Raw genomic sequence first — 27,626 nt, forward strand, 5'->3', positions numbered from 1 at the left:
GTCCGGACATACCTGTTCTTACATGGACAACGAGTAATTTATCTTTAAAGGGATTGTCCCCTTTCAGAAAACTCTATTCTCCCGGCTGCAGTTTGTTAAAAACAAACCCTCTCTGTACACCCCTTCCTCTGGCCTTCCCGGTATACAGCATGGCAGCTGACCACTGAGCTCACTCATTCGGCCTTTGTACACGGGACATCACGCTCTGTGGCTGAGCTTACTGATTTGGCTGCCGCGTTGTTGACGTGACATCAGCGCTGCAGCCAATAACTGACACCAGAAGGAGCAGCTGCGGAGACTCCACTATAGACCAGGGGATGGGGAGTAAAGTTTTGATATTTGTACATGTGTGTTACATATATATATATATATATATATATATGTGTGTGTGTGTGTGTGTGTGTGTGTGTGTGTGTGTGTGTGTTATATATATATATATATAATGTCATGGCCAAAAGTTTTGAGAATGACACCAAAATTATATTGTCACATGATCTGTTGCCCTCTGGTTTTTAATTGTGTTTGTCTGATGTTTACATCACATACAGAAATATAATTGCAATCATATTATGAGTACCAAAAGGTTATATTGACAGAATGAGTTAATGCAGCAAGTCAATATTTGCAGTGTTGACCCTTCTTCGGGACCTCTGCAATTCTCCCTGGCATGCTCTCAATCAACTTCTGGACCAAATCCTGACTGATAGCTGTCCATTCTTGCATAAGCAATGCTTGCATTTTGCCAGAATTTGTTGGTTTTTGTTTGTCCACCCGTCTCTTGATGATTGCCCACAAGTTCTCAATGGGATTAAGATCTGGGGAGTTTCCAGGCCATGGACCCAAAATCTCTGTTTTGTTCCATGAGCCATTTAGTGATCACCTTTGCTTTATGGCAAGGTGCTCCATCATGCTGGAAAAGGCATTGTTGGGCGCCAAACTACTCTTGGACAGTTGGGAGAAGTTGCTCTTGGAGGACATTCTGGTACCATTCTTTATTCATGGCTGTGTTTTTAGGCAAGACTGTGAGTGAGCCGATTCCCTTGGCTGAGAAGCAACCCCACACATGAATCGTTTCAGGATGCTTAACAGTTGGCATGAGACAAGACTGTTGGTAGCGCTCACCTCTTCTTCTCCTAATAAGCTGTTTTCCAGATGTCCCAAACAATCGAAAAGGGGATTCATCTGAGAAAATGACTTTACCCCAGTCCTCAGCAGTCCACTCCCTGTACCTTTTGCAGAATATCAGTTGGTCCCTGATGTTTTTTCTGGAGAGAAGTGGCTTCTTTGCTGCCCTCCTTGAAACCAGGCCTTGCGCAAGCAGTCTCCGCCTCACAGTGCGTGCAGAAGTACTCACAGCAGCCTGCTGCCATTGCTGAGCTAGCTCGGCACTGCTGGTAGTCCGATCCCCGCAGCTGAAACAGTTTTAAGATACGGTCCTGGCGTTTGCTGGTCCTTCTTGGACGCCCTGGAGCCTTTTTGGCAACAATGGAAGCTCTCTCCTTGAAGTTCTTGATGATGCGATAGATTGTTGACTGAGGTGCAATCTTTGTAGCTGCGATACTCTTCCCTGTTAGGCCATTTTTGTGCAGAGCAATGATGGCTGCACGTGTTTCTTTAGAAATAACCATGGTTAACTGAAGAGAAACAATGATACCAAGCACCAGCCTCCTTTTAAAGTGTCCAGTGGTGTCATTCTTACTTAATCATGACTGATTGATCGCCAGCCCTGTCCTCATCAACACCCACACCTGTGTTAATGGAACAATCACTAAAACAATGTTAGCTGCTCCTTTTAAGGCAGGAATGCAATGATGTTGAAATGTGTTTTGGGGGTTAAAGTTCATTTTCTTAGCCAATATTGACTTTGCAAGTAATTGCTGTTAAGCTGATCACTCTTTATGACATTCTGGAGTATATGCAAATTGCCATTAGAAAAACTTAAGCAGTAGACTTTGTAAAAATTAATATTTGTAGCATTCTCAAAACTTTTGGCCATGACTGTATATATATATGTGTGTGTGTGTGTGTGTGTGTGTGTGTGTGTGTGTATGTATGTATATATGTATGTATGTTCATATATATATATATATATATATATATATATATACATATATAATGTGCGTGTGTGTATATATATAGATATATATATATAGATATATATATATGTGTGTATGTATGTATGTATGCGTGTGTGTACGTATATATATTTATATATATATATATATAATATGGAAAAGGAAATAAAAAACCATCCCCTGGTCCATAGTGGAGCTTCCGCAGCTGCTTCTTCTGGTGTCCGTTATTGGCTGCAGCACTGATATAATATAGCAGACCGCCCAGGGACCAGGATCTTCTGAAAGGGGACAAGCCCTATAACCTATAAATAACACTTGAATACAATATATCTTTGGCTCCTAACAAATTGTTGACTAGTGTTCATTGAAATGTATACATTTATGTGTTTTTCTCCCTTTCCCTGCACTTTTCTCTTGCAGTTGAGCCGGCTCAGCCTCCTTCAGCATCCAGCAGTGGTAATTCTGATGACACTATCCGGTCCATCCTACAACAAGCTCGGCGAGAGATGGAGGCCCAGCAGGCTGCTTTTGAACCTGCCTTAAAGACGGCATCGTTATCCCAAGCTGACCTTGCCATCCTCTCTCCAAAAATGATTTCCAGCACTGCGGTCTCTTCTGTTTCTACTTACTCTCCTTTATCCATGTCCCTGAAGAAACATACGTCTGTCTTAGACTCTGGTATCTCAACTTTACAAAACCTCTCTGGTGTAAAAAAAGAACCACAGGAGACATCACTGTTAGAACTTCATAGCATGACGGAATCCACTCCGGGCATACTGAGGCATGTCAAAACTGAGCTGGGGCGCGGTAGTGTTTGGAAAGACCATTGGTGGAACACTGTTCAGCATGACCGGAGAAGCACTGCCCCGCCGGAAGATCCAAAACCGGAGGAGACCAACTGCACAAAAGAGAAACTTGTCAATCAGAATAGGTCAGAACGGAACCAGCTCCAGGGACCCTCGTCTTCATCAGATTACTGGAAAGAGTGGCCAAATGCAGAATCCCCCTACTCGCAAAGCTCCGAAATTAGCATGACCGGAGCCAGTCGTAGTGAGACGCCACAAAACAGTCCACTGCCTTCTTCTCCTGTAGTGTCTATAGCCAAGCCAAGCAAACCATCGGTCCCCCCGCTGACGCCAGAGCAGTACGAGGTTTACATGTACCAGGAGGTGGACACTATTGAGCTCACGCGTCAAGTCAAGGAGAAGCTTGCAAAAAACGGAATTTGCCAAAGGATATTTGGTGAAAAGGTAACCACCATCTGCATTATTTCCCCTTACCTTCACGATTACAATGTTTCTATTTATTACCTGCTAAGCCTTCCAAAGAAAATCTTGGCTCGGCTCTCCGCTCCAAAGCTGTTCTTGATATAGTCATTGCTTGATTTGTCTTGATTTGGGCACACGCTAATAAATCATACAATGTAGCCGCTCACAGCCCATTTTGGCAGAAGGTAGATGTTGTTCCTGGACTGTCAAAACGTGTACTTGACACAGATACGATAAATAAATGTTAGCGTTGGCACAGGACAACACAGCCAGCCCGAAAATTGCTGAAAGATGCTTTTTTTTTTTTCTTCTTTTTCGCGAGCATAGTTTTCTTTTCAGCGCACAGACTCCCAGATAACATTGTCTAGAAATGTCCCGGAGCGTGCACGGTAGCGCCCCCTGTCTGTCACAGCCAGGATCATCTGCAGACATAGTAACGGCCAACTCTACTGTTATGCAGCATTAGCAGACAGTATCCGTCAGTGAGGGTGCAAAGAAAACACGTCAGAAATCTGAATCCTTAGCAGTTCTTGGATCATTCCAGCGTCTATAGAATGACTATAGGGTAGGGGGTCAGCCGAGGAATGCCGAATATGTCACCAGGCAGATGGCTGCTCCGTGTACTGCAGGCAGATGTGGGAGCTGCTAGAGCATGCTCGTGTCACATCCCATATCTCCACTCTGCTTATCACATCTTTGTAAAGGACTATTCCACTTATTAGTTTTCTTACTTAAATGCAAATATTTCAGGTGAAAAAAATAAATCATTTTTGCAATTGGGGTATCATGAACAATTTTAGTGATTGCCCTCTATAGCCTCTATGTTGTACGTCAGGCCGCAGAATGAGTTATCTGAGGACCCATCAGTGAGTTTGTTGTGACAAACATTCGTGAGCATTTGTAGATCCTTTTTCTGTCTCAATCTGGTGCCTCTTTACAACCACAGATTACATATAAGTAGTGATGGTTGGAAAAGTGCAGATCTGCGCGGTTTCAAACATACCTGAGTGCTGGGCCTGGAATTCTCAGGGAATTCTGGCTAAAGATCCGGATCCAGCAACTTGGGAAATAAATAAAAAATGAAGAAAATAAGACTCTCAAGCAAGAGCGTTATACTTACCGAGGCTCCTGCGCAGCTGTAGTTGCTCCTGGGGCAGTTCATTATTGCTCATCCATATTCACTGCTTCCCTGTCCACCAATCACAGACGCAGTGACTGCCAGTGGGTGGGGGAAGCAGTGAATATGGATGAGCAATAATGAACTGCCCCGGAACATGAGTGCAGGAGCTACAGCCGCGTCAGAGACCCAGTAAGTATAGTATGCTTGCTCCAATCTCCCTATCCCTTCTACCACCGTTTTTAAGTGCCAGATTCTGGCCCTCATAGACTTATATGTGAACCGGCGTCAGGTCAGATATCCGGGTTTAATTCCGGGCTGGACCCTTTTTATTTATTTTTTATTTTTTTAAATCTGGTTAGGCCTGCCAATCCCGGTTATCTGCGAGTTTGTCCAACTCTACTTATAAGTTGAATGTGCTGTGAATTGGAAAAGCCAAGTGGTGAAAAATTTAAATAAAGCCCGATTGCCAAAACGATTTTTAGCTCCAAATATTTACATTTAAGAAAATTGTCCCCAAAGGTGGACGACCACTTTCAGCCATGTAATAATTATATGACATCTGAGTCTGGTATTTCTTTGTGCATGCTGCATGTAGAATTTCAAACATATTATCTTGAGTCAGCGGAGTGCGTTTCCTTCACTTACGGTAATTTTGCTAATTTCAACAGGATCGGATTATAATCCATGTAGCACATGCAGCTGCTCTCTGTTTAATGGGCTCTCCCTGGTACGGCAGCTCAGCTCCTACTCACTTGTACGCTGCTGTGGTGGAGCTGAACACAGCGGATTGATGGTGAGGCCAGATGTTGGCCACTCACCAGTATGCTATTGATGACCTATCATTAATGATGGGCGAATAGTGAAATATTCTGGTTTGGATTATTCGTACTGAATACTTAGTACTATTCCAGTATTCATCATGAATAACCTAATACAAGTCAATGGGGAACCCCAGCATTTTTCTGGGAAACCTTCAAAAAAAATACTCGGGTTCCCCATTGACTTGTATTAGGTTCGTTATTTTTGACGATTACTGGAATAGAACTAGGTATTCAGTACAAATAATCCAAACCACAATATTTCCTTATTCGCCCATCTCCGCCTATCATAAGTAGTGAACAACCCCTTTAATTTGTCCTGTCAATTACAGGTGTACTAAAATACTGCTGTGTGTAGCAAAAATCACAGTCTCCTATGACTGCCAGTTACAGGTAGGCTTTCATAGGAGTACTGTCATGACATGCACGTAGGTCTTCAGTGGGCCCCCGATCATCATGACAACCTATCGCACCCCCCTTTCCACAATTACGTCACAAAGGCACCTATGTGCGTATAGAACGATGCCCTGCTTGCTCTCAGTAAATGGTGCTAACAGAGATTTCTGTACTTGCGACTGTAAGAGGCAGATGATGGCTAAACGTCACAGCCATCATCTGCCAGGAAAGATGCAGGCATGTGTTGTAAATTACTGTCATATGTCAGTAAGGCACTACAGTATGTCCACATGTGTCCCCTCAGTTGTTTCACCAGATACATTTTGCATTAGAGATGCTGTTCTCAGCACAGTTGAGTTCTATGCTTCTTGTCCCTGCATGACCTAGAACTGTATCAGCACTGAAAAGCTTGAATAAATTGAAATGTATATATGTTTAAAGGGAATCTGACACCAGGTTTTTGCTACTTCATCTGCGAACAGCATAATGTAGAGACAGAGACCCTGATTACAGCGATGTGTCACTTACAAGGTTCCTTCCTGCAGTTTTGAAAAAATTCCAGTTTTCTCTGCTGCAGATCTGTCAGTGTTCTGAATGCTGAGCTCTAAATAACCTCTCCCACACCACTGATTGGCAGCTTTCTGCCTATATGCAGTGTCCATATAGAGCTAATCAGTTGTGAGGGCAGGGCTACACAGAACTCATGAATAAAAAGTACAACATTGCAGTAGGCTTACTAATACTCTAGTGATAATCTCCTGCTGATAAAACAATAATTTTATGAAAACTACAGAAAGCAGTTCAGTAAGTGACACAGCGCTGGAATCAGGGTCTCTGTCTCTACATAATGCTGCTGTAAGATTAGGTAGTGAAAACCTGGTCACAGATTCCATTTAAGTGAATGAATGAACTGCAAGGAGATGATATTTGCCATGTTCTGTATACCTTCTGATTAAACAAGCTTTGTGTTTTCAGGTGTTGGGCTTGTCACAGGGCAGCGTCAGCGACATGCTGTCCAGGCCAAAACCTTGGAGCAAGCTGACCCAGAAAGGCCGGGAGCCATTTATCAGAATGCAGCTATGGCTGAACGGTGAACTGGGGCAGAGCGTCCTGCATTCCCAAGGACAGCAGCAAGGACAAGGTACTATATATACACTACCTGCTCCGGGTTTATGGGGAAAGGTTTGAGACTACAGTGTAGTCATTATGTGACCTTGGCTGATTCTTCCCGACAGACCTGACGAGGGACAGTGCCGCGCTCAGCTCTTGTGCCTCTCTGCTTGTGCGGGGACGTGAGATTTGTTCTGCTGTTGGCGGGCACCGAGTGCCATGTGTTTTAGTGCCCTGTGGCAACTAAAGCGCTGATGTCTAAAGATTCTCACTGGGTTGATGTCTTTGCCACATCCTTTGCTGATCTACCTTTTCTTTCCATTTATAGCCCTGCAATCTGCAGCAGCTCAGCAGGATTCTGTCATCGAAGGATGTCCAAGTTCAGGTACTTTATACTTAGTCTTGGTCTGAACATGATCTCAGATATTTGTCACTTCAGGCGAAACGTGTTAAGGGGATTTGTGGTGTTTGTCACATTCATTCCAAGGTGCCGGAGACTCATTCTCCTCAGTGTATATAGTCAATTCTTTCAGAGTTTTTATATATGTATATGTATGTATGTGTATATATCTATATCTATCTATATATATATATATATATATATATATATATATATATATATAAATATATATATATATATATATATATATACACAGACATATTTATATCCTTTTATATATATATATATGTATGTGTATAAATATATGTATGTGTGTATGTATATAGATTTCAGCTTTCACTAAAATTATTACTTACCACATGGTTTCAATGTATTTTTGTTCAAGCACAATCGTCCTCCCATACATACAACATTGATGACTGGTCAGCCCTGCCCTGTGCACTGAATGTAATGAATTATTTGGGGCTTACACTATCAGAATGACCTCTACTAGGACTACACATTTAGCGATGAAACTAGAAAAGAGAAGCGCTGATAGGGTCTTGCCAGATAAAGAGGGGTAATGTATAACAGTATACACTCACCTGATGTGTTTGTGAGAGTCACAACAACCATAGATAGTATAAGATAATGTCGTTTGCTGCAGCCCCACATTGATATGTCTTCAAAGCAGGAAAGAGAGGGGGTTAACACTACGCATTTGCCAGTAAAAGTCATTGATGCATTGTTGATATTCTGGTCCTGAGGAAGAGGTTGCATACCTCGAAACGCGTATACCTACGGAATAAAAGATATATGAATTAATCAACAAATGTACATTTTTTCTGGCGAATGTGCGGCGTTAACCCCCTCTCTCTCCTGCTTTGAGGACTACACATTTAAAGCACATCAAGAGTCCAGTCCCAATTAAAAACAACCCTAAACTGGTTGGCCAGTGAAAATAAGTTATCACATACTCTTTGGATGGGTGATAACATTAATTGGTGGGGGTCCAATCACTGGGAGCATCGCCGATCATAAGATTGGGGCGCTTTTATCCCCCTTGTAATGGAGTGGCACTGTGCATTATGGGGCTGCCAAACGTGGTGCTCCTCCTTTACTGACAGCCCCATAGAAAATGAATGGAGTGCAGACCACACATGCATGATACTGCTCCATTTTCTAATGGGCATAGATATTCCTCCTTTTGCCAATCTGTGCTGGGTCCCAGCGATCGGTTTCCCCACTGACCAGCAAGTTATCACTTACCCAATTGATAGGCGATAACTGTTTTTCACTGGACAACCTCTTTAGTTTCAAATAATGTATTGATTTTTCAACAATTCAAACAATGTAAATAATACTTTCCCCTATCTGGGGTTACTACAAGTGAAAGTACTTATTATGAGAAAAATAAACGAGAAAAAAAAAAAAAAGAGAGGAAAAAAAGAGAATCTAATACAAGCCACTGAGAATAAAGAGATACTGGTGGTACTGCCCCTGGAAAAAGCGCTTCTGTAGCGAAACGATCGTTGGGGGGACCCCTCTCCTGTTCCCTGCGACCCCCCCCACCTCTAACAGGTAACCACCGGAATCTCCATCCACCTTTTGCTATCCTTTAATGCAAAATGTTTTCTCTGTAGTTACCACTAGCCTCATTAACACTCATTTATGCCTGATCAATTTGTAATGGCAGTGCATGCATAATAGATACATCTTATGCAATTGCAGAGATACTATATCTTAAATTTATGTACTAGTGCATGGACTGGTTATTTAACCACTAAATGTAAAAATAGTATTTACTTGCTGAACCGTGGTACTTTAAATCTCGAGTCCATGTACCATGCCATTGCATTTACTATTAGGTATAAACGCATATAACTTCTCACTATATTACTAATGGGTTTACTTGTTACTACCTCTGATTCCCCTTGTTATACTTTTACTATGGTGGGTCGCGCTGCGCAGGAGAGGGGCCCTTTCATTGTCACTGTCACTTTTTGTGCAGCCCATCCTTGAACGCTAGCCCCATCCTCTTTGTATCTGACTCTTTACTCTCTTCTCATGTTTTTATGATTTTTTTGCACTATAATAAATAAAATATTTATATTTCACCATCGTTTCCTCCTCTGGTTTTTGTTCTTCCCTCCTCCGGTTTTTCTAAGAGAATAAAGAGAATAGACTGAGATAGAGATTATAGGGAAAGAGGGGTAGGGGAAGCAGGGAGAGGCTTCTCAAGGCGGGGGTCTCTCATGGGGATAGATGCAGTACTTGAGAAAGGTCGTTGCCACAATCCTGATGGGAATCTATCCAGAGGGTCCATATGGCCACAAAATTTCCCAAGTTGTTTAACCATGTTGCATCTATACGCCCATATAACATTATCTTATCAAACCTATCCCTTACTGCCTGGATCGATAAATAACAGGGTTTCCATTTAGGAGCAAGGTGAATTTTCGCCGCCATAGTATTGTAGTAAAGGAGATGGAATGATTTGTTGGATTGTCCCACTGGATTATCCCCTAATAAAAGGCTGGACGGACGGACCCAGATGTATGTTGCGTCCCAGTGTATTGTGGATCAGCTGCATTGTTCCAGAAGGCTTGAGTTCTTGGGCAGTCCCACCGTATGTGTTTTATATCTAAGAGCAGCATAATGTAGACAAAGAGACTCTGAATCTAACAGTGTATTACTTAGATTACTGTCTGCAGCCGTTCTGATATAATCTGAGGTTATAGATCTAGCAGAGCTGAGAGAGCTGTCCCAAACTCTCTATGGAGATTGTACATTGCCAGTAAGGTGTCAATCAGAGGAGGGGGTGTGCTGACAATATGGCACCAGCTACCTAGTCACAGCAATGATAATCACCAAGTGATTAAAGCTTTAGTTTAAGTAAACAGCAGCAGTTGATTTTTATTTTTAACCCCTACATCATGCTGTCCTCCGCTTACATAGCAAAACCTCCTGACAAATTCCCTTTAAATATGTGTTTTAAACTACATTACTGCTATATAGATTTTACTTCTAGAATTGAGGCATTTAATGCAGTTTGATCAAATAGTTTGAGCCCCTCTGCCAATGACAAGGTGACCCATGCACATTGGAGCCAACACTAACAGACTTACCTCATAGGCTACAAGTTTCAGTCCAGGGCTAATGAAAAACCAGCCTTGGACAGATTGGAATCATTCTCAACCAATATGGAGCCAGTCACTTACTCCCGAATGTAAATCAAACAATCAAACAAGTAATCTTTTTTCGCAGGCACTCTTGTTAATGAACTCTTTGTCTTTATAACAGTATATTAATTCAAAATACAAATAGTTAATGTTCACTTATAGTTTAGAATGCTCATATTCTACTGCCTATAGGTGTCCCCCTCCAATAGGTGTATACGACCGAAAATGGTGCACGACAGAACCTACAGTGACTCCGTCTGCACCATTGTAGTCAATAGCCCCGTGTGCGCAAACATCCAAATCCCCTATTGCGGAAGGTTCGGATATAAGGCCCGACGGGACCCCTGAACGTGGAGAAGAATGCACTGTGGAAAGAAACATAGTGGTTTCTCAGTATCAATCACTAGAAACATAACAGACAAAAAAAGGGCACTTGGCGGTGATCTTGACGGTCTATACATAGTATTATATGAGCATAAATTTATAGTTAAGTTTAGTGGATGCAACAGGAAAGCTACATGTCAAAAATATCCATAGGCCCTTATTCTCCTGACAGTGGCCAAAAGACAATGTTTTTCTATACATCCATTAAAACAGTTTCCAGCTTTTTTTAACATGTGATCCCTTGGGCATCCTGTGCCATTGCACACCTATACAGTGGTATTCTTTTGTAAAACGACCCAATTTATATCTTATATCTTCCACGCACACCCCGTTGGCATGAGTGTCATGATTTGTAAGAATGACGCCTCCCTGGGCATGTGCGGTGTGCCGATGAAGCCGGGGAGCATACACCCAACTTCATTCCAGGAGGGCAGAACATTGTGCACAGGTGTAAGATTTGCAAAGAGCGAGCGGTGATGTCGCCCTTACAAATCATATCTTACATGATGAGAGGGAGATTTAGGGTACCGTCACACTTTAGCGACGCAGCAGCGATCCCACCAGCGATCTGACCTGGTCAGGATCGCTGCTGCGTCGCTACATGGTCGCTGGTGAGCTGTCAAACAGGCAGATCTCGCCAGCGACCAGTGACCAGCCCCCAGCCAGCAGCGACGTGCAAGCGACGCTGCGCTTGCACGGACACGGCGTCTGGAAGCTGTGGACACTGGTAACTAAGGTAAACATCGGGTATGGTTACCCGATGTTTACCTTAGTTACCGGCGCACACCGCTTAGCTTAGCATGTGCAGGGAGCAGGAGCCGTCACTGGCAGCGTGAGAGCTGCGGAGGCTCGTAACGAAGGTAAATATCGGGTAACCACCTTGGTTACAGCTTACCGCAGGCTGTCAGACGCCGGCTCCTGCTCCCTGCACATTCAGATCGTTGCTCTCTCGCTGTTATCAGCGGGAGAGCAACAATAAAAAAATGAACCAGGGCTGTGTGTAACGAGGAGCGATCTCACAGCAGGGGCCAGATCGCTGCTCAGTGTCACACACAGCAAGATCACTGATGAGGTCACTGCTGCGTCACAAAAAATGTGACTCAGCAGCGATCTCAGTAGCGATCTCGCTGTGTGTGAAGTACCCCTTAGTCCAGGAAAAGGAACCCCTCACCGCAACTAGTCTCCTACAGATTTATATAGTGCAAGTGCAGGGTGGGGAAAAGGTAACTGTACATTATTTTCAGCACTGGCTAAGCGGCAAAATGGGATTTGTTATAATGAAGAAAAAATATGCAATACAGACATGGTGGCAGTTTAGGGGGTTATGGCAGCCAACTGTTGTTTTTTTTTTTGTTTTTTTTATTCTTCGTCATTTCTAGAACTCAGACTTACAATCTGTAGCATGGCAGACAGAAACCGTGAGCTGCATTACTAAGCATACCTGAAAATCTAACTGGTATTCTTCTTTACAGGCATATTGTACTGATACATAGCTATACTGTACATCTTTATATACCAGTGCAAAATAAAAGTCAGAGATTTAGTTTTTGTACCCACAAAAGTACTAAAAAATCATTAAGAAAATTTATAAATAAACACATTTTATACACTTTTTTTTTTAACATATGATGGATATGAGAGATCAGTTTTGATCTATTTATTTTCTCTATTGGTCATTTGTTCTTTTATTAGAAATCGGATTAATCCACTATTATCAGGTATCTGTTGGGTTTTTTTTTTCCCCTTTAATGGGAATGTGTCAGCAGGTTTTTGCTACCTCATCTGAGAGCAGCATGATGTAGACAAGGAGACTCTGGAATCCAACAATGTATCACATAGATTACTGTCTGAAGCTGTCCTGATTCAATTACAATTTTTAGCTGTAGTCATGTAGCTAAGCTCAGAGGACTGTCCTGCCCACACAAGGCTCAATGACTCCTCACTGTCAATGTATTTCAGAGGAGGTGGCATGCCAGACTCTATAGAGGTTGTACATGGACAGTGAGCTGTCATTCAGAGGAGGGGGTGTGCCGGACTTCTTTGTACTTAAGTTTCTAGTCCTGTAATGATCCTGCTGCTTAAACATTGCAAATAAACAAAAGATGGGACTGTGACAAAACAGGACTTCTCTGTACATGAGTTTCTAGTCCTGTAGTGATAAGCTTACTGCTGCTTAAACAAATATTGCAAAGAAACAAATGATGGGATTGTGACAAAACAGGCATGCTTGAACTTTTTGTGTCAACCCTTGCAGCATGCTGCTTCAGTTTACATAGCAAAAACCTGCTGACAGATTCCCTTTAACTGGATCCTAAGAGACAGGTAGGGGTTGTCTATTAGATTGCAAACCTGGGACGATCCGCTACTTGCCCAGTATTATGCTCCTGAAAATGGTGGCAAATAGTGGATTCTGTCCCATGCAAGCCACAGCCTGCCTGTAGTATTACAGTCTGGCCATTCGGATAAGTGGCCATCCTATTAATACCAGGTCAGCTCTTATGTACTAATAGGGCTTATAGATGGGTTGTGTCCATGCAACAATCCCTCCAAGGAGTCATCTGAACTTGTGAGCAGGCTGTCCATTCATTGAGGTTAAATCAGAACAGGAAGGGACATATCACAAAAACTGATCACTGACCTGCACAGTTGAGTGGTATCTGATGGTACACGGGGCGGCAAAGATTAGGGATTATACCGCCATGCTGACAGCCTCGCCAGGGGTATATATGTCTGTGCGCCTGTGTACAGTAACATTACCTAGGCTGGCGGTGACATTGGAGCAATAAGCAGAAATGGGCGCAGATTGATGGACAGCGCCTCCTTGTAATGAATGGACTTGTCCCCGAGAAGCGGTGATCTGTAACCTCACTAGATGACTCGCGCTGCGTATTGTTACTTTTAAAACAGTTTACCATGGACCTTTATTGTTCGTGTCACACTCGAAGGAGAGACACACAAAAGTACTTTATTTTGGTTAGTGTCCTCTCATTATTAAACTGGAGGTGGAAAACTGCATTTGAAGTTACAGCTGTGGGTGATCCCCAGGGACTCGGTCTTTCTTCTTTGTTCGTCTATATTCTGAGCTATCATCCATCATGTCTAACCTCATGCTGCTTAGCAGAAGACAAACCCATAGGAATAGAAACTCGTACAACAACAAAAGACAACTGCTAATTAAAGATGCCCCCCCCAACACATCCACTACATACCTTGAATAATGGCTCGTGCATTAGCGACTTAAATGTCCGCAATATGTTTAGATCCGCTTAAAATAATGCAGAACACAAACAAAAGTCCGTTTTGTTAATGACATCACATGGCAATTAATCTTCCTGGTCCCCGAGGAGGAGACGGTGAGGATAGAGCAGTTCAGGGGGAGGCTCACTTTATGAAGGTTGTTATAGTTGTCTCTATAAATCTGTGGGACTTTTTATATTCTGTGTATATATAGAAAAAAATAATAATGCAATTTGTACTTTGTTCTACTAAGAAAAGTCAAGTCGCTGGCAAATGTAAAATTACAGCTATTGGAAAATTAATCAGAGGTTTAGCTTAAAGGGGTTCTCCTCTCATAAACAGTCTGATCTCAGGATGCACTGAACAATGTATCATTCCTGCAAGTGGCTCCAAGAATGGGATATGTTCAGTGTTTGAGTATCCTGTCCATAGAAAAAGCCTTTAAAATGATATGTAGCCGTTATCATTGAGTAGTCATTTTGATGAGGGATTAGAGTGCTTAAAGGGGTTGTCCAACAAAAAACATATATATTGTTTGAAAGGGCTCAGACCATAAAAAACAAAAAAAAAAACAAGAATAGCATTCAACTGAAGTAAAGCGCTGAAGACAACTACGGCGATCCCTGCATCGGTCACGATCACCGAGGGGTCTGTGTGCCTGTGGTCCGCAAGAAGCAGGTAAGAGGACACCGCGGGAACGGAGGACAGGTGAGAATAATTTTGTGTGTTTGTGAACACTGGAATAATAGGGGACAAGAAGGGGACCAGAATGAGGACATTACTAGAGGGCACAAGGATGGGCATATTACATTTCATTGGTATCTATTTTTATTTTTGACATTTACCAGTATCTGCTGCATTTCCCACCTTAGGCTTATACTCAAGTCAATAAGTGTTCCCAGTTGTTTTTTTTGTGGTAAAATTAGGGGCCTTGGCTTATACTCGGGTCGCTTATACTCAAGTATATACAGTACTTACCCTCATGATCTCTGCTAATCTCTACCTCCTAGTCCCATTTTGACTCAATAGAAATGGTAGGAGATGCCCCCTCTGCCAATCACTTGTCTCTACAGCGGCCATCCGCTGCCAGTGAGTGGCTGATTAAGTTTTCATGCCATTTCCCAAGTGTCGAGATGGGATCAGATAGTAATGACTAGAGGAACCAGATAACTATCAAAATGGGCGTCAGTTTAGCTGCTTATTTTTTATTTTATTTTAACCATTCTAAGCCCTTAAAAATATTTGTCCTTTAGATGACAACTTTAAGGCCTAGCACACACAGCGAGTAATACGGAAAGAGTGGAATGCGATAAAAAAATCGCATTCCACTTGGACCAATATTACTCTGTGCCACCACACATGAGCGATTATTTCCTCAGCCCTAATCAGACTGAGAAAACAATCACAGCATGCTGCGAGTGTACTGCGAGCTTGTTTCACTTGCACCCATGCAAGTCTATGGGGTGAGAGAAACATCACATTGCGCTCGCGTTACACCGGTGTAGCATGAGAGCCATACGATTCTCGAATCAACCGGCAACGGAGGAGATAGGAAGGTAAATCCCTCCCTCCCCTCCGCAGTGCCGGCCCTCCCCTCCGCAACTGTGGTCCGATCGCACGATCAGAACACAGTCCCATGACACTCGGCTCCTGCTGTGCTGCGACCGTGTGCTGAGTGTCATGTGAGGACTCGCACAAATCTCCGTGTGGCCTCAGCCGAAGAGGTCAATTGGAAAATTTAACACTAGAACTACTGGACTCGTGACACCTATATAGAAATACATAGTGCAAAGTAGTCAAAATGACTACCTCAGTAGTTCTAGTGTTAAAGAGCACTTATTGCCTGCAAGATTTACAGACATTGTCCAAATCAAAATTAATGTAATACTCCTATGAGAAAGTGAAAATTTGCACTTAAAATTGTATCATGCTTTGTGTTTTATGTTTAAAAAACTAATTTCTGGCATCATGGTGACCAATATTTATACCAATAACTAGCTACATTGATAATTTCACCCCCCCCACCTTTGGTTGCCTTCCATTATAGCCTTGACCACCCACATTATATTCTTGACTATTTTTGAGAGACCGAATCAAAATAATGTGATAGTAAAATTCTCTGTTGGTGGTACACTTCTAGGAGGTCATCAGGTTCAGTCTATCCTGCATTGCTTAATGGGTATAGCACAGGAAAGGTCACAGGATTGAACATAAGGGTTATGCTAATTCTGTCTATTTCTAGTATGACAAGTATTAGTTTTATAATTATTTTTTATATTTTGATTATATTTCAAGCGTCACTGTTATTTAATAAACCAAAAAAACAACTTTGTAAGAAGACTTGATTGGTGGGACCATAGAAGGCTCTGATTCATGCCGCCCGCAGTCTCATGAATCGGGTGACTTGTTCCCTTTAATATTAAGGCTGCGTGCCCACGATCAGTATTTGCAGCGTTTTGGATGAAGCATGCTTCAGCTTCATCCAAAACGCTGCGGTGTACAGTACAAGCATAGTGGATGATATTTCTAGAAATCCCATGCCCACTGTGCTTGTTTTTACTGCAGCAGACACTGACCTGCGGAGCGGCTTTCCAGACCGCAGCATGTCAATTGTTTGCTGCAGAATCGCATGTGTCCTCCGTAGGTAGAACAAAAGCGAGAGACCGCAGCACACTGAACCCTGATCGTGGGTACTGACAGCTGCATTCTCCTGCGGAGGAGACATGCGACCCCGCAGGTCGGGACTCGCTGCCTTCTGAACGCAGGGAGTCCTGTTCGTGGGCACATACCCTAAGGCTATGATCAGACGGCTGTAGATTCTTTCCTGTGAGAGGAATGAGACAGTCATGCAAATTACACTCTGATAGACCTGATCAGTGTCAGCTTAGTGTGATCCGATTCTTTCAGAAAGAATCGGATCACATGAGAAGAGGATGGAGAACAAAAAACATTCTTTGAGTCCACTGTTATCATCTGAGTGCAGTCCAATGATATCCTCGCACTCATAGACTTTTACGGGTGCCGCTGTCAGACTTGCGCAGTCACTCGCAGCATGCTGCACTTCTTTTGTCATGCGCTGATCGGCACTGATCCATAGTATATCATAGGTCCGAGTGCTATCTGACAAGTATCGGATAGCGCTCATCCGTGCCATACACTCATAATGAATGAGCCCCAAGAATATACATTTTCTCAGCTACCAGAGCTCTAGAGATTGCGTCTTATATATTCTCCAGCATCAGATACAGACACCATTATCAGCCCCACTTCATTTTTCAACACAAAATCCTTCAATGTCAACACTTTTTTCCCGTGCCACTTCTGCTTTATTCCTTCTGATAAAAAGTTTGAAGCAGATATCACTTGAGAATCACATCCATATCATTTGCCATTCAGGTCTTCATTTTTGGGAATAAACGAAGGTCTGAGACTCTCGCGTTCACATCTCTCCATTTATTGAAGATACACATCACTTCATTCACTTTTAAACAAATATATGAATACATGTTCCGAAAAGGTAACATTTCAGATCTGTGTTAGTCAGAAGTGATCCAGACTATGACATTTTAGTACGGCCCTCCTACAATCCGATGAGAGGCCTTCTTTTGGCTAATGTGCTGCCATTACTGCTCCGTTCCCTTTCCTGCGCTGCGAGGTGCAGCTGTCAGCTTTTCTGAGGCAGATGCTGGCCGCAGCATGGGGTATCTCCTGATCGAGCGCACTTTTACCACACTTGCTCTCCCATGTATTTATACATGCTTGTACAAAGTATAGGGCGGAAATAATCTGCCTATAATGTATATACTACTTTGGAGGATACCAGCTGTGCTAATCCAGGAGATCACCTTGAAAAATGCAGTATTATCTAGAAAAATGATTCCTTAATTCTTATCTAGCAAAGTGTTCTTATTCCTATTGCCAATATTGCTTGTAAATGGCTTCCGAGATGCTTATTTCTTGTGAATGAGCAGAAAGCCGTGCATGTCGATGTCCTACCGTATGTAATTGGCAAAGCAAACTTCTGCGTGATGGGAACAATGAGTGCAGTCATTGTACTGACACGTATGAATGAGCGATCTGTCTGGAAAAGAAAAGTGTTCTCAATTCCCTTTGCTTTTATCATGTGTGGATATATAGACTGAGACAAACTCACATATTACAAGCTTAGTTATTTATACCACTTCTTCAGCTATTTACACCACACGTCATTTTCACAAGTCATCTGGCCACAAAAAATAGGAGCTGGTACTAAAAATATTCCCTTAGAGATCCTGATAGATTGTAAACTGGCGAGCACGGCCCTCACTCCTTCTGTACCTTGTCACTGTGTTACTTTATATTGTTCTATAGTCTATACAAGTCCCCTCTTAATTGGAATCTGTCACCAATTTTTGCCACCTAATCTGAGAGCAGCATAACGTAGGGGCAGAGACCCTGATTCCAGCGATGTGTCCCTTACTGGGCTGCTTAGTGTAAAATCACTGATTAATCAGCAGTAGATTATCATTAGAGGACTACTTGGTGTGGTGCCAGGTAGTCCAGCATATTCATGAGCTCTGTATAACTGCTAGATCTGCAGCAGAGAAAACATTGATTTTATCAAAATGACAGCAAGCAGCTCAGTAAGTGACACATCGCTGGAATCAGGGTCTCTGTTTCTAAATTATGCTGCTCTCAGATGGGATAGCAAAAACCTGGTGATAGAATCCCTTTAATTGGAAAGTGCTACGGAATATGTTGGCGCTATATAAATAAAATTATTATCCTATCCCCAGATCAAAAATATCCAGTTTAACCCACAGGGGCATGCTATAACATGTTATTCAATGCCCATTGCCCAGCGGTGATGCGCGTACCTGTGTTTGTTGTCACCGCATCCGATGCCAGGCTTAGGCTCAGTGTGCATGATCAGAATGCCCCGCACGTCTGGGCATGCGCACTGTAAAGCTGGGTGTAAGGGTTTGTGCGCACGTCTGCGTTCTGCTGTGACAAATATTCTGCAGCGTTTTGTCACTGCATGTGCGTTTCAAATCGCTGCCGAAAAGCTGCGATTTGGATGCATTGTGAATGCAGAATTCATGCGTTCTGGATGCTTGCTCTGCCATAGACAGAGTGGGAAAAGCATCCCGAACGCACAAAAGAAGTGACATGTTGCTTTTTAGAATGCAGCGATTTGGATCAAAATTTCAGCATGCAAATCGCAGCGTTCTAAAACACCACGTGCGGATGGATAATGCACAATCTTCAAGGATTATGCACAATCTTCATAGATTGTGCTGGGAACGCAGAACGCACGTCTTTACGCTGCAGTGCAATATGCAGCGTAAAAGCATGCACAACGCACACGCATGCACACAGCCTTAGTGTCCCGGCTTCAGAGAGGTCTAGTGCGCATGACCGGAAGTGCCGGGCATTCCGATCATGCGCACTGAGCCTAAACCCGGTGTTTTGAAGCGGTGTCAATGGGCACAGGTACATACGTCACTGCCGATGACGCTGGGCATTAAATAGCATGTTAGCACATCGCTGCGCAGAAACTAACACGCTTGCGACTAGTCCCTGCGCTCATTAGCATATGATAAAGGATCTTTAGAAATACTTTTTGTAAAGATCTCTTTATCTATGTTACTATAGCATGGGACAGTTAGGCAGGGATTAACAATATGCACTGAGAATTGACCGTGGTTCTGGGTGCACATTGGACCTGACAAGATCCCTTTTAATACTATTGTTCATGCAGACGTTAAAATTTAGAAAGACAGTTGCAAAGACATTCACATAAACAGTTGTAGTTTTCCAGAACTCATATGGTGTGAAAGGCCATTCGGAGGGTACGTCTAGATAAGACTGATATATTATGGATTTCTTGTTATGGTTTTGGATGCGGAAAACCCATTGTGCATTACGGTAACAAAATGATAGTTGAAAAATTTACATAATCTCATCCATAAATTGGCCTACGTTATGGATTAATATGCGTAATTTTACATACTGCAGATTTCACTGCTAATTTTACTCTCAGAAAAGCAAAGAGAAAAATCCATAGCAAATCCACACAAAATCGGCACAAGACCAGTCCAGTGTGGATGAACTTTAAAAACGATGGAAATCAATTCTCCTCGTTGGTCTAGTGGAAGGCTTCTCGCTTGTCTGCGAGAGGTCCTGGGTTTGAATCCCAGACGGAGCCCATGGACTCTATTGTCCTGTGGACAATTGGTAAGTGACTACATGTGTTCATTGGAGTAAAGGGCGCTTTACACGCTGCGACATCGCTAGCGATCTCGTTAGCGATGTGACACGCCAGATTGCAGATGCGATCTGCAGAGATCGCACATGTGACCGGCGCTATTAAAATGACCTATGTGTGATCTCGGCAGATCGCATCTGCGATCTGGCGTGTCACATTGCTAGCGATGTCGCAGCGTGTAAAGCACCCTTAAGAGCCCAGGTGACGAACTTTAAAAAGTAGAACATATACTATGTGGGGTAAAACAAGAAGCCATGCATTGGTTCCCACCATAACAAGCCATCCCCCAGACACTGATATGTGCCATAAGGGCTACCCCCTCCAAATGCCCTAATAATGAAATATTCCCTTCAGCCACTTTACAGTATGCAGCTTGTATATCTCAACTTGGCGGTAACAGTTTTATAGAAAAAAAAATATCTGGTAAAGTATCAGACATTAATAATCAGAATAATCACGTTAAAGTGTCTAATAGCTGATATTCACATCTAACACTTAGAGCCCAGTTGGAGATGAATGTACTGAGACTTGATTATTTAAAACATTCAATGAGGAACATAATTGAGGAAAACATCGCTTCCACTGGTAGCAAAAGGGGCTGCAAATATCTGCAAAGGAAAAATAATAGAAAAATAAAATCTACGGCAAACGCCTTAAGCAGCGTTGGAAGTGGGACTCCCTAGGGGCAACAAAAAGATGTTCTAATCAATTACCACATCATAACACTGATGTATGATAATTACTGAGTGTTTCTCCTGAGATAGTGCAGCATTTGGCTGGGATGCAGTCCTTTCATGGTCCACTGCCTGATTAATATGCAAATAATAGGCTGATTGCATGATGAATGCAGAAAATGAGTTCGCTGATAACGTGAGCAGTGAGGCGAGAACATGATAAATTACTTTTAGTGACTGTCCTACATTAAGCACCCTTTCCAAACAATTTTATCTGAAATTGAATGAAGCAGTATGGATATTGTAGGATTGTATAAAATAATGTACCTTAATAACTGCGGTATTATGGCTGCGTGTGAGGAGAAGAGGCATTTAGTTTCAGCGCTTCACCCCGCGCTCAGCAGAGATTTGTTTTATTCATTATGCACAATTGATCCCCGTATAGAGGTGAAGTTAGAACACGGGAAGAAGTCAGCTATAATCTGTCATTCTTGGCCCGTTCTAATGAGAGCATTGTGGCCATTAGCGGTGCTCTGTGACACGGTGGGGATACAGCCAGGCTGTCTGCCATTTTGTGGGAAGAGACTATATTTTTGCAGCCCTATCTTTTGTCTAAAACTGGTGACTAATAGTATTTTCTCAAAATCTATTCTTAAAAAAAACAGGTAGGTATGGAGTCAGAAGCCCCCCATACACTTAAGACTAATATCAGCTGACAATCTAATGTGCATGGGGGTGCCGGCCAACTGATCGTCAGCGGAGATGTCGATCAGGCATGTCCGATTTGGGGCTGCCAACCACATTGTTCTCCCAGATATGAGCCACCCCCAGAAATGAGCACTCCTGTGTATGGGAGAAACGGCCAAGATGGTAGCCCAGTAATCAGCCCAATGGTCCGCTGAAGCATTGCTTGGATGACAGCCATCTAATGTGTATGGGGTCTTTTACTACAGTACCACTTGAGAAAAAAGTGTGCAAAATATTCTCTTTTGTTCCACAATAGAGCTATCGCGCAAAGGAGAAGTGCCTACTAGTGATGAGTGAGCATGGTCGGGCGCTCAGTACTCGATATGGGCAGTTGGATGCTTGGATGGGCGTGACTCGAGCACCTGAGTGTAATGGAAGTCAATGGGGGAGTCGAGAATTTTTCCAGGAAATATTCCGAGCATGATAGTTCTTGCTCATCACTAGTGCCTGCCCTAAAGAAGTGAAAGGTTGAACAGTGACTTATAGAGTAGGCTCCTCTCCTAAGTGGTTTTGCCAAATAGTCTCTTGTTCGGCAAGACAGCTAATTGCATACTTTATTCCCATGTGTTGCCTGTAAGGCTCAATACTCTGCTTGTTTCTTTAAGAAGACCCAGTTCTTGCCCAGTATGTTGCTTCATGGCCTTTTCTCCCCCAGCCAGACTCTGCTTTACACTGATGAGGGGCAAATACCCCGATACAGGCGGTCTGTAAATATGTCTGTAACTTAGCATCTATCCCTGGTCATGTTGTCTGGCTTGTTCAAACAATGACTTGTAGGGTCACTACCTCTCCTAGGTGATGCTTTGCAGGATAGCCTCATCTCATCTGCAGGAGCGCTCACTTACAGGCATTATAAGAGTCTAGTAGTGAAGTAACTCTTCTCAGTCCACAGGACATTTTGTAATCTGTATGTAAACGGTCAACATCTTACTTTGTGATCTGTTCTACTGGTCATATGACCTGTAAGTGTTGGCACAATTGTTCATTCTAACACAAGAACAATGAAAAGCAAAAATAAATATATATATTTTCTGGTGTCTACCCCCCAAAGATTATTTGTGGCATTTCCTTAGGCCACGTGCACATGTTGAGTATTTGGTAAGTTTCTTACCTAAAAATTTGTAAGCCAAAACCAGGAGTAGGTAAAAAATGCAGAAGTGGTGCCCATGTGTCCTCTCATTGTTCCTCTCCTGGTTTTCGCTACAAAGACTGAGGTAAAAAACTCACCAAATACGCAACGTGTGCACGCGGGGCCTTATTATTACTACTATGATTAGATCTGATTATTAAAAAAATTATTACTATAACATGACCCATCTGGACAAGTTCCTATCCCAGCTGAGCTAGTGGACGCAGTTGGTCCCAGCTCACATCAGGAGACCAGAAGAATTATGAAATGACCAGAAAGTCCATAGAAATAGGTCAGTGCTCAGAGGATAGAAGGCTTCAGATGTACAGTGAACCGCTATAAAAGACCACGTCTTTGAGAAGACCTCTCCCTTATTAAGATGAGGTTTCGTGTGATAATTTCCTTTCCACCCATACATTTACACATGGGCCATCTTTTGTGATTGAACCACCCCCTGAAAAAAAAACACTTTTCTATTAATTTTTGAATGGTTGTCTCCAAGAAGCTTTACTTATTTAGCTCTACATTTAGGTGATTTTCACATTAACATATATCAATGCTCATTCAGCTAACAGCTTTCTTTCCCGGCGTCCCCCTTATACATGCACATCCTGCCAAGTCGAGCATTCATGTGTTTTATAAGCCAATGACTGACATCTTGATGGTGGATTATCTCTCGTGGGAAGGAAAGGATCAAGCATTGAGACATTACTCCTTCTTTTGGGTGGCCCCTGTAGATATTAGATAGATGGCCAGTCCCCTGTACATTCTGAAAGTGGCACATTTGTCGGACATTAATGAGTGTTTCCAGGTTAAGAAAGTTGCTGCAACACTTACACCCTGCAGATCCTCTGAGCCCAGCTTAGATCACTATAGAGCCTGGCTTAGATCAGTAAGAGCCCCCGGGGTCCCTGTGTTCTGACTGTACGGATGCTGAAATTCGGCTGTATTTCAGCCATGTGATGCTGGCGTCATGTTAGTCAGACATGTCATTATATTCCTTGGTGATATTTCTATTATCGCTGTGATATAGAGAGTCAGATAAAACATTACCTGGAATTGTAATCTGAGTATAAATATTAGTTACAAGGGATGTTTTGGATTATCACAGTAGTTCCTATTAGAGGGCAACATTATAGGAGACTTAAGCTGGTGTCACACACAGCGACGACGACAACGACGTCGCTGCTACGTCACCATTTTCTGTGACGTTGCAGCGACGTCCCGTCGCTGTCACTGTGTGTGACATGCAGCAACGAGCTGGCCCCTGCTGTGAGGTCGTTGCTCGTTGCTGAATGTCCTGCTTCATTTTTTCGGTGTCGCTCTCCCGCTGTGACGCACACATCGCTGTGTGTGACAGCGAGAGAGCGACGAAATGAAGCGAGCAGGGAGCAGGAGCCGGCGTCTGGCAGCTGCGGAAAGCTGTAACCACTGTAAACATCGGGTAACCAAGGGAAGACCTTTCCCTGGTTACCCGATATTTACCTTCGTTACCAGCCTCCGCCGCTCTTGCTGCTAGTGCCGGCTCCTGCTCTGTGCACATGTAGCTGCAGTACACATCGGGTTAATTAACCCTATGTGTACTGTAGCTAGGAGAGCAGGGACCCAGCGCTAAGCAGTGTGCGCAGCTCCCTGCTCTCTGCACTGTGACATGTAGCTGCAGTACACATCGGGTTAATTAACCCGATGTGTACTGTAGCTAGGAGAGCAAGGAGCCAGCGCTAAGCAGTGTGCGCGGCTCCCTGCTCTCTGCACTGTGACATGTAGCTGCAGTACACATCGGGTTAATTAACCCGATGTGTACTGTAGCTAGGAGAGCAAGGAGCCAGCGCTAAGCAGTGTGCGCGGCTCCCTGCTCTCTGCACATGTAACGACGTTATGATCGCTGCTGCGTCGCTGTGTTTGACAGCTAAGCAGCGATCATAACAGCGACTTACAAGGTCGCTGTTACGTCACAGAAAATGGTGACGTAACAGCGATGTCGTTGTCGCTATGTGTGAACCCAGCTTTATTCTTCTAATTCGCTGTCTCCTTGGACCCAACCATACCTATCAGTGGAAGATAGGCATCAATTATACCGTAAAGATATGTAGCTGTGCTGAAAAGCAGAGTGTCGGGCTACAATGGTCGCTGTAGTCATCAGGCCCCATGTGCACAGACAGCATTAAATCTGGACTTTTCTGCCGGCTTGAGATAACAGCAGAATTACATTTTCAAAACCAGTTACCCCTCCCACCGCGGCCTCTGAACATTAGACACAATATCATTGAACCAGGGCACATCTCGCATCAAAATTTACGCCACTCCATAGGGCACAAGGAAAAAACAAGAACTGGAGCATTCAGAGGGCTATTTTTTAAAACATCAAAGACTTTATTGAATATAAAAATTAAAAGTAGGTTTCAATTGTTATAGTTATATAATGGTGCTATTAAAGAACAAAGGTGAAAGACCACATAATGATGGGGAGCAGAGGTGAAACCACCCTAATACAGGGGAATAATCTTGACAGGGACCAGAGGAAATAAGTAGGTATTCATAGGTGGCTAGTAGGTATGGCGCCTCTATCCTGACGTGGTATATAGAAAATGTACAGCCAAATCAGCATCAGACCATTAGAACAGGGCAGAAGCACCAAAACGCAGCCAGTCACATGAAAAAAGGTAAATAACAGTCCCAGAACTTACACATGATAATGAAGGTGGTCACCAAAGCATCCCACACCAGTGAAAAGGAGCCTTCTGAACCTCTGAACATTGCAGTTTATCAATATAACCTGTCTTTGGCCCCCCCCAGCCCCTGTCACCAGCATGGTTTTGGTAATGCCTGGATATTTTTTATGAAATGATCAGAATGCACATTCTGCATGGAGGCATTTTGATCATTAGCTTTTGCTACCAGGGGCCAGACCGAGAATATCAAATGACTAGAAAATGACAAATGACATTTAACACCGATCCTTGTCACCACATTCATCATCTTTGGTTGCATGCTTGTATAAAAGTGCAGAGGTTGCACTAGAAGATAGTCTTGTGTATTGCTTTCACTTGTTATAGCCGACTGCTGAAATGTATACAATAGATTAGAAGACAATAGAAGGCGGCATCGGATGTGTTTTCTGGTGCTGATGACGTACAATCGGACAGAAATAAATTCCGCGTTCTATGTTTACTGATGTCTTGATTCATGCAGTATATAGCTATAGGGGAAATCATTTGAGAAAACCACTTTCCCGGATCAGATTTTCCTTGGACGATTCTTTGTTCCACCATATATTACACATACAGGCCTTCTACTTTAACAAGACCACCTTCTCTTGTTAATGTATGGTAATTATGGGTGGTCATCTCAAGGTTTCACTCTATATTATTTTAGGGCAGGGGCCCTTATATGCATGAGACAAATATGGGCCGACGAAGAAACCGGTAAGGCTGCTTTCACACTACGTTTTTTTAACATGCGTCATGAACTTTTTTTGCTGTAAAAGCGGATCCTGTTTTTACAAGAAAAAACGCATGCAAACGCAAGTGTTATTTTGCAGGATCCTGTCACTTTAAGTTTATGGGCGGGCATTGGAGTCATGGGATCGGGAGTCAGTGGAACTGAACGTGACAGACTGGGAGCAGGCATCTGACAGCTGCGGAGGCTCGTAACCAAGGTAAACATTGGGTAACTTGCTTGGATACCCGATATTTACCTTGGTTACGAGCATCTGCAGCTGCTAGGAGCAGGGCTGCCTGCTCCCTGCACACGTAACCAACGTAAACATCAGGTAACTAAGAGAAGCGCTTTGCTTGGTTACCCGATATTTACCTTGGTTACGAGTGTCCGCAGCTCTCAGGTGGGGGAGAGAGACGAGAGGGTGAGGGAGGGGGAGAGAGAGACTGATCACCCGAGGCCAGTTTCAATGCATGCTCAGTAGAGCAAGCAGGATCCTGTCTATCAGCATGCCAGCGTTCACATGCGTTTGCGTGCTGTATAGTCAGGATCCAGCAATTTGCAGTATTTGGATGCAGCTCAAAAACGCTATAAGTAGAAAAATGTTAAAAAACTGCAAGTCGCTGGATCCTCACTATAACGCACGCAAACGCAGTTGAACGCATATTGACGCGAGTCCATTGCTAATGCATTGAAATGAAAACACATTTGCACTGGATCAGTTTTTGCGTTAAAAAAACGTTCAGGACGCATGTTAAAAAAACGTAGTGTGAAAGCAGCCTAATAGAAAAAAAAAAAAACATCTCAGACAGTATCATTGGTGGAAAAACTCCAGCATGACCGCTGCAACTAGTGCTTATGATCGGCCCCCAAAAAATCCATCATCCCGATTTGTCTTTAAAAAGATAATGAACGTTCATCTGACGGCCATTGGTGGAAATGAACAGTTGTTTGTTTCCCCAAGACAACCTGTAATTGTAATTATGGTCGAAATTGGCCGTTTCTGATGTGTTTTAACTGATGTGTATTGCCTTTGTTTAGAATTGGTCTGTCTTTGATCTGTGCCAAATTTTTATATCCTTCCTTAAAGCTATACTAAAATTCCTTTAAAATAAAGCTTGTTGGTGCACCAGGCACTTATAGCACACTAGGCCATTTCTCGGTTATCGCTCATATTGCACTCTACTGTAACTGAGCAATATTTTTCACTAAAAGAGTGTGGGGGGGGGGTGCTATCAAAAGAACCCCAGATAAGTGAAATATTATATTGAATATGTTTCTAACGCGGACATATTCTTTAAAGCTGACCTGACACCAGATTGCACAATATAATGCTTATATTATTAAATAGTTACTTACGTTGAAAAAAGACCTAGGTCCATCTAGTTCAACCTTCCTCCACCAGTTCTACATTTGGTCACT

General features: G+C 43.0%; 1 protein-coding gene across 2 annotated transcripts in view; it reads left to right on the top strand.

Annotated features, from left to right (window-relative positions):
• CUX1 (cut like homeobox 1) overlaps nt 1-27,626 on the top strand; it is a 544,050-nt gene that overhangs the window by 374,001 nt on the left and 142,423 nt on the right. Inside the window, exons 18-20 of one of the 2 annotated variants that reach the window (XM_075335308.1) lie at nt 2,496-3,325; nt 6,653-6,818; nt 7,116-7,172. The exons of the other annotated variant lie outside the window; for it this stretch is intronic. Of the exons in view, the coding sequence (XP_075191423.1) occupies nt 2,496-3,325; nt 6,653-6,818; nt 7,116-7,172 (1,053 nt within the window). The remainder of the gene's footprint in view (nt 1-2,495; nt 3,326-6,652; nt 6,819-7,115; nt 7,173-27,626) is intronic. 2 annotated transcript variants of the gene reach the window in all.

This window comes from Anomaloglossus baeobatrachus, chromosome 2 (assembly GCF_048569485.1).
Source record: "Anomaloglossus baeobatrachus isolate aAnoBae1 chromosome 2, aAnoBae1.hap1, whole genome shotgun sequence".
In the NCBI taxonomy this organism is placed as follows: Eukaryota; Metazoa; Chordata; class Amphibia; order Anura; family Aromobatidae; genus Anomaloglossus; species Anomaloglossus baeobatrachus.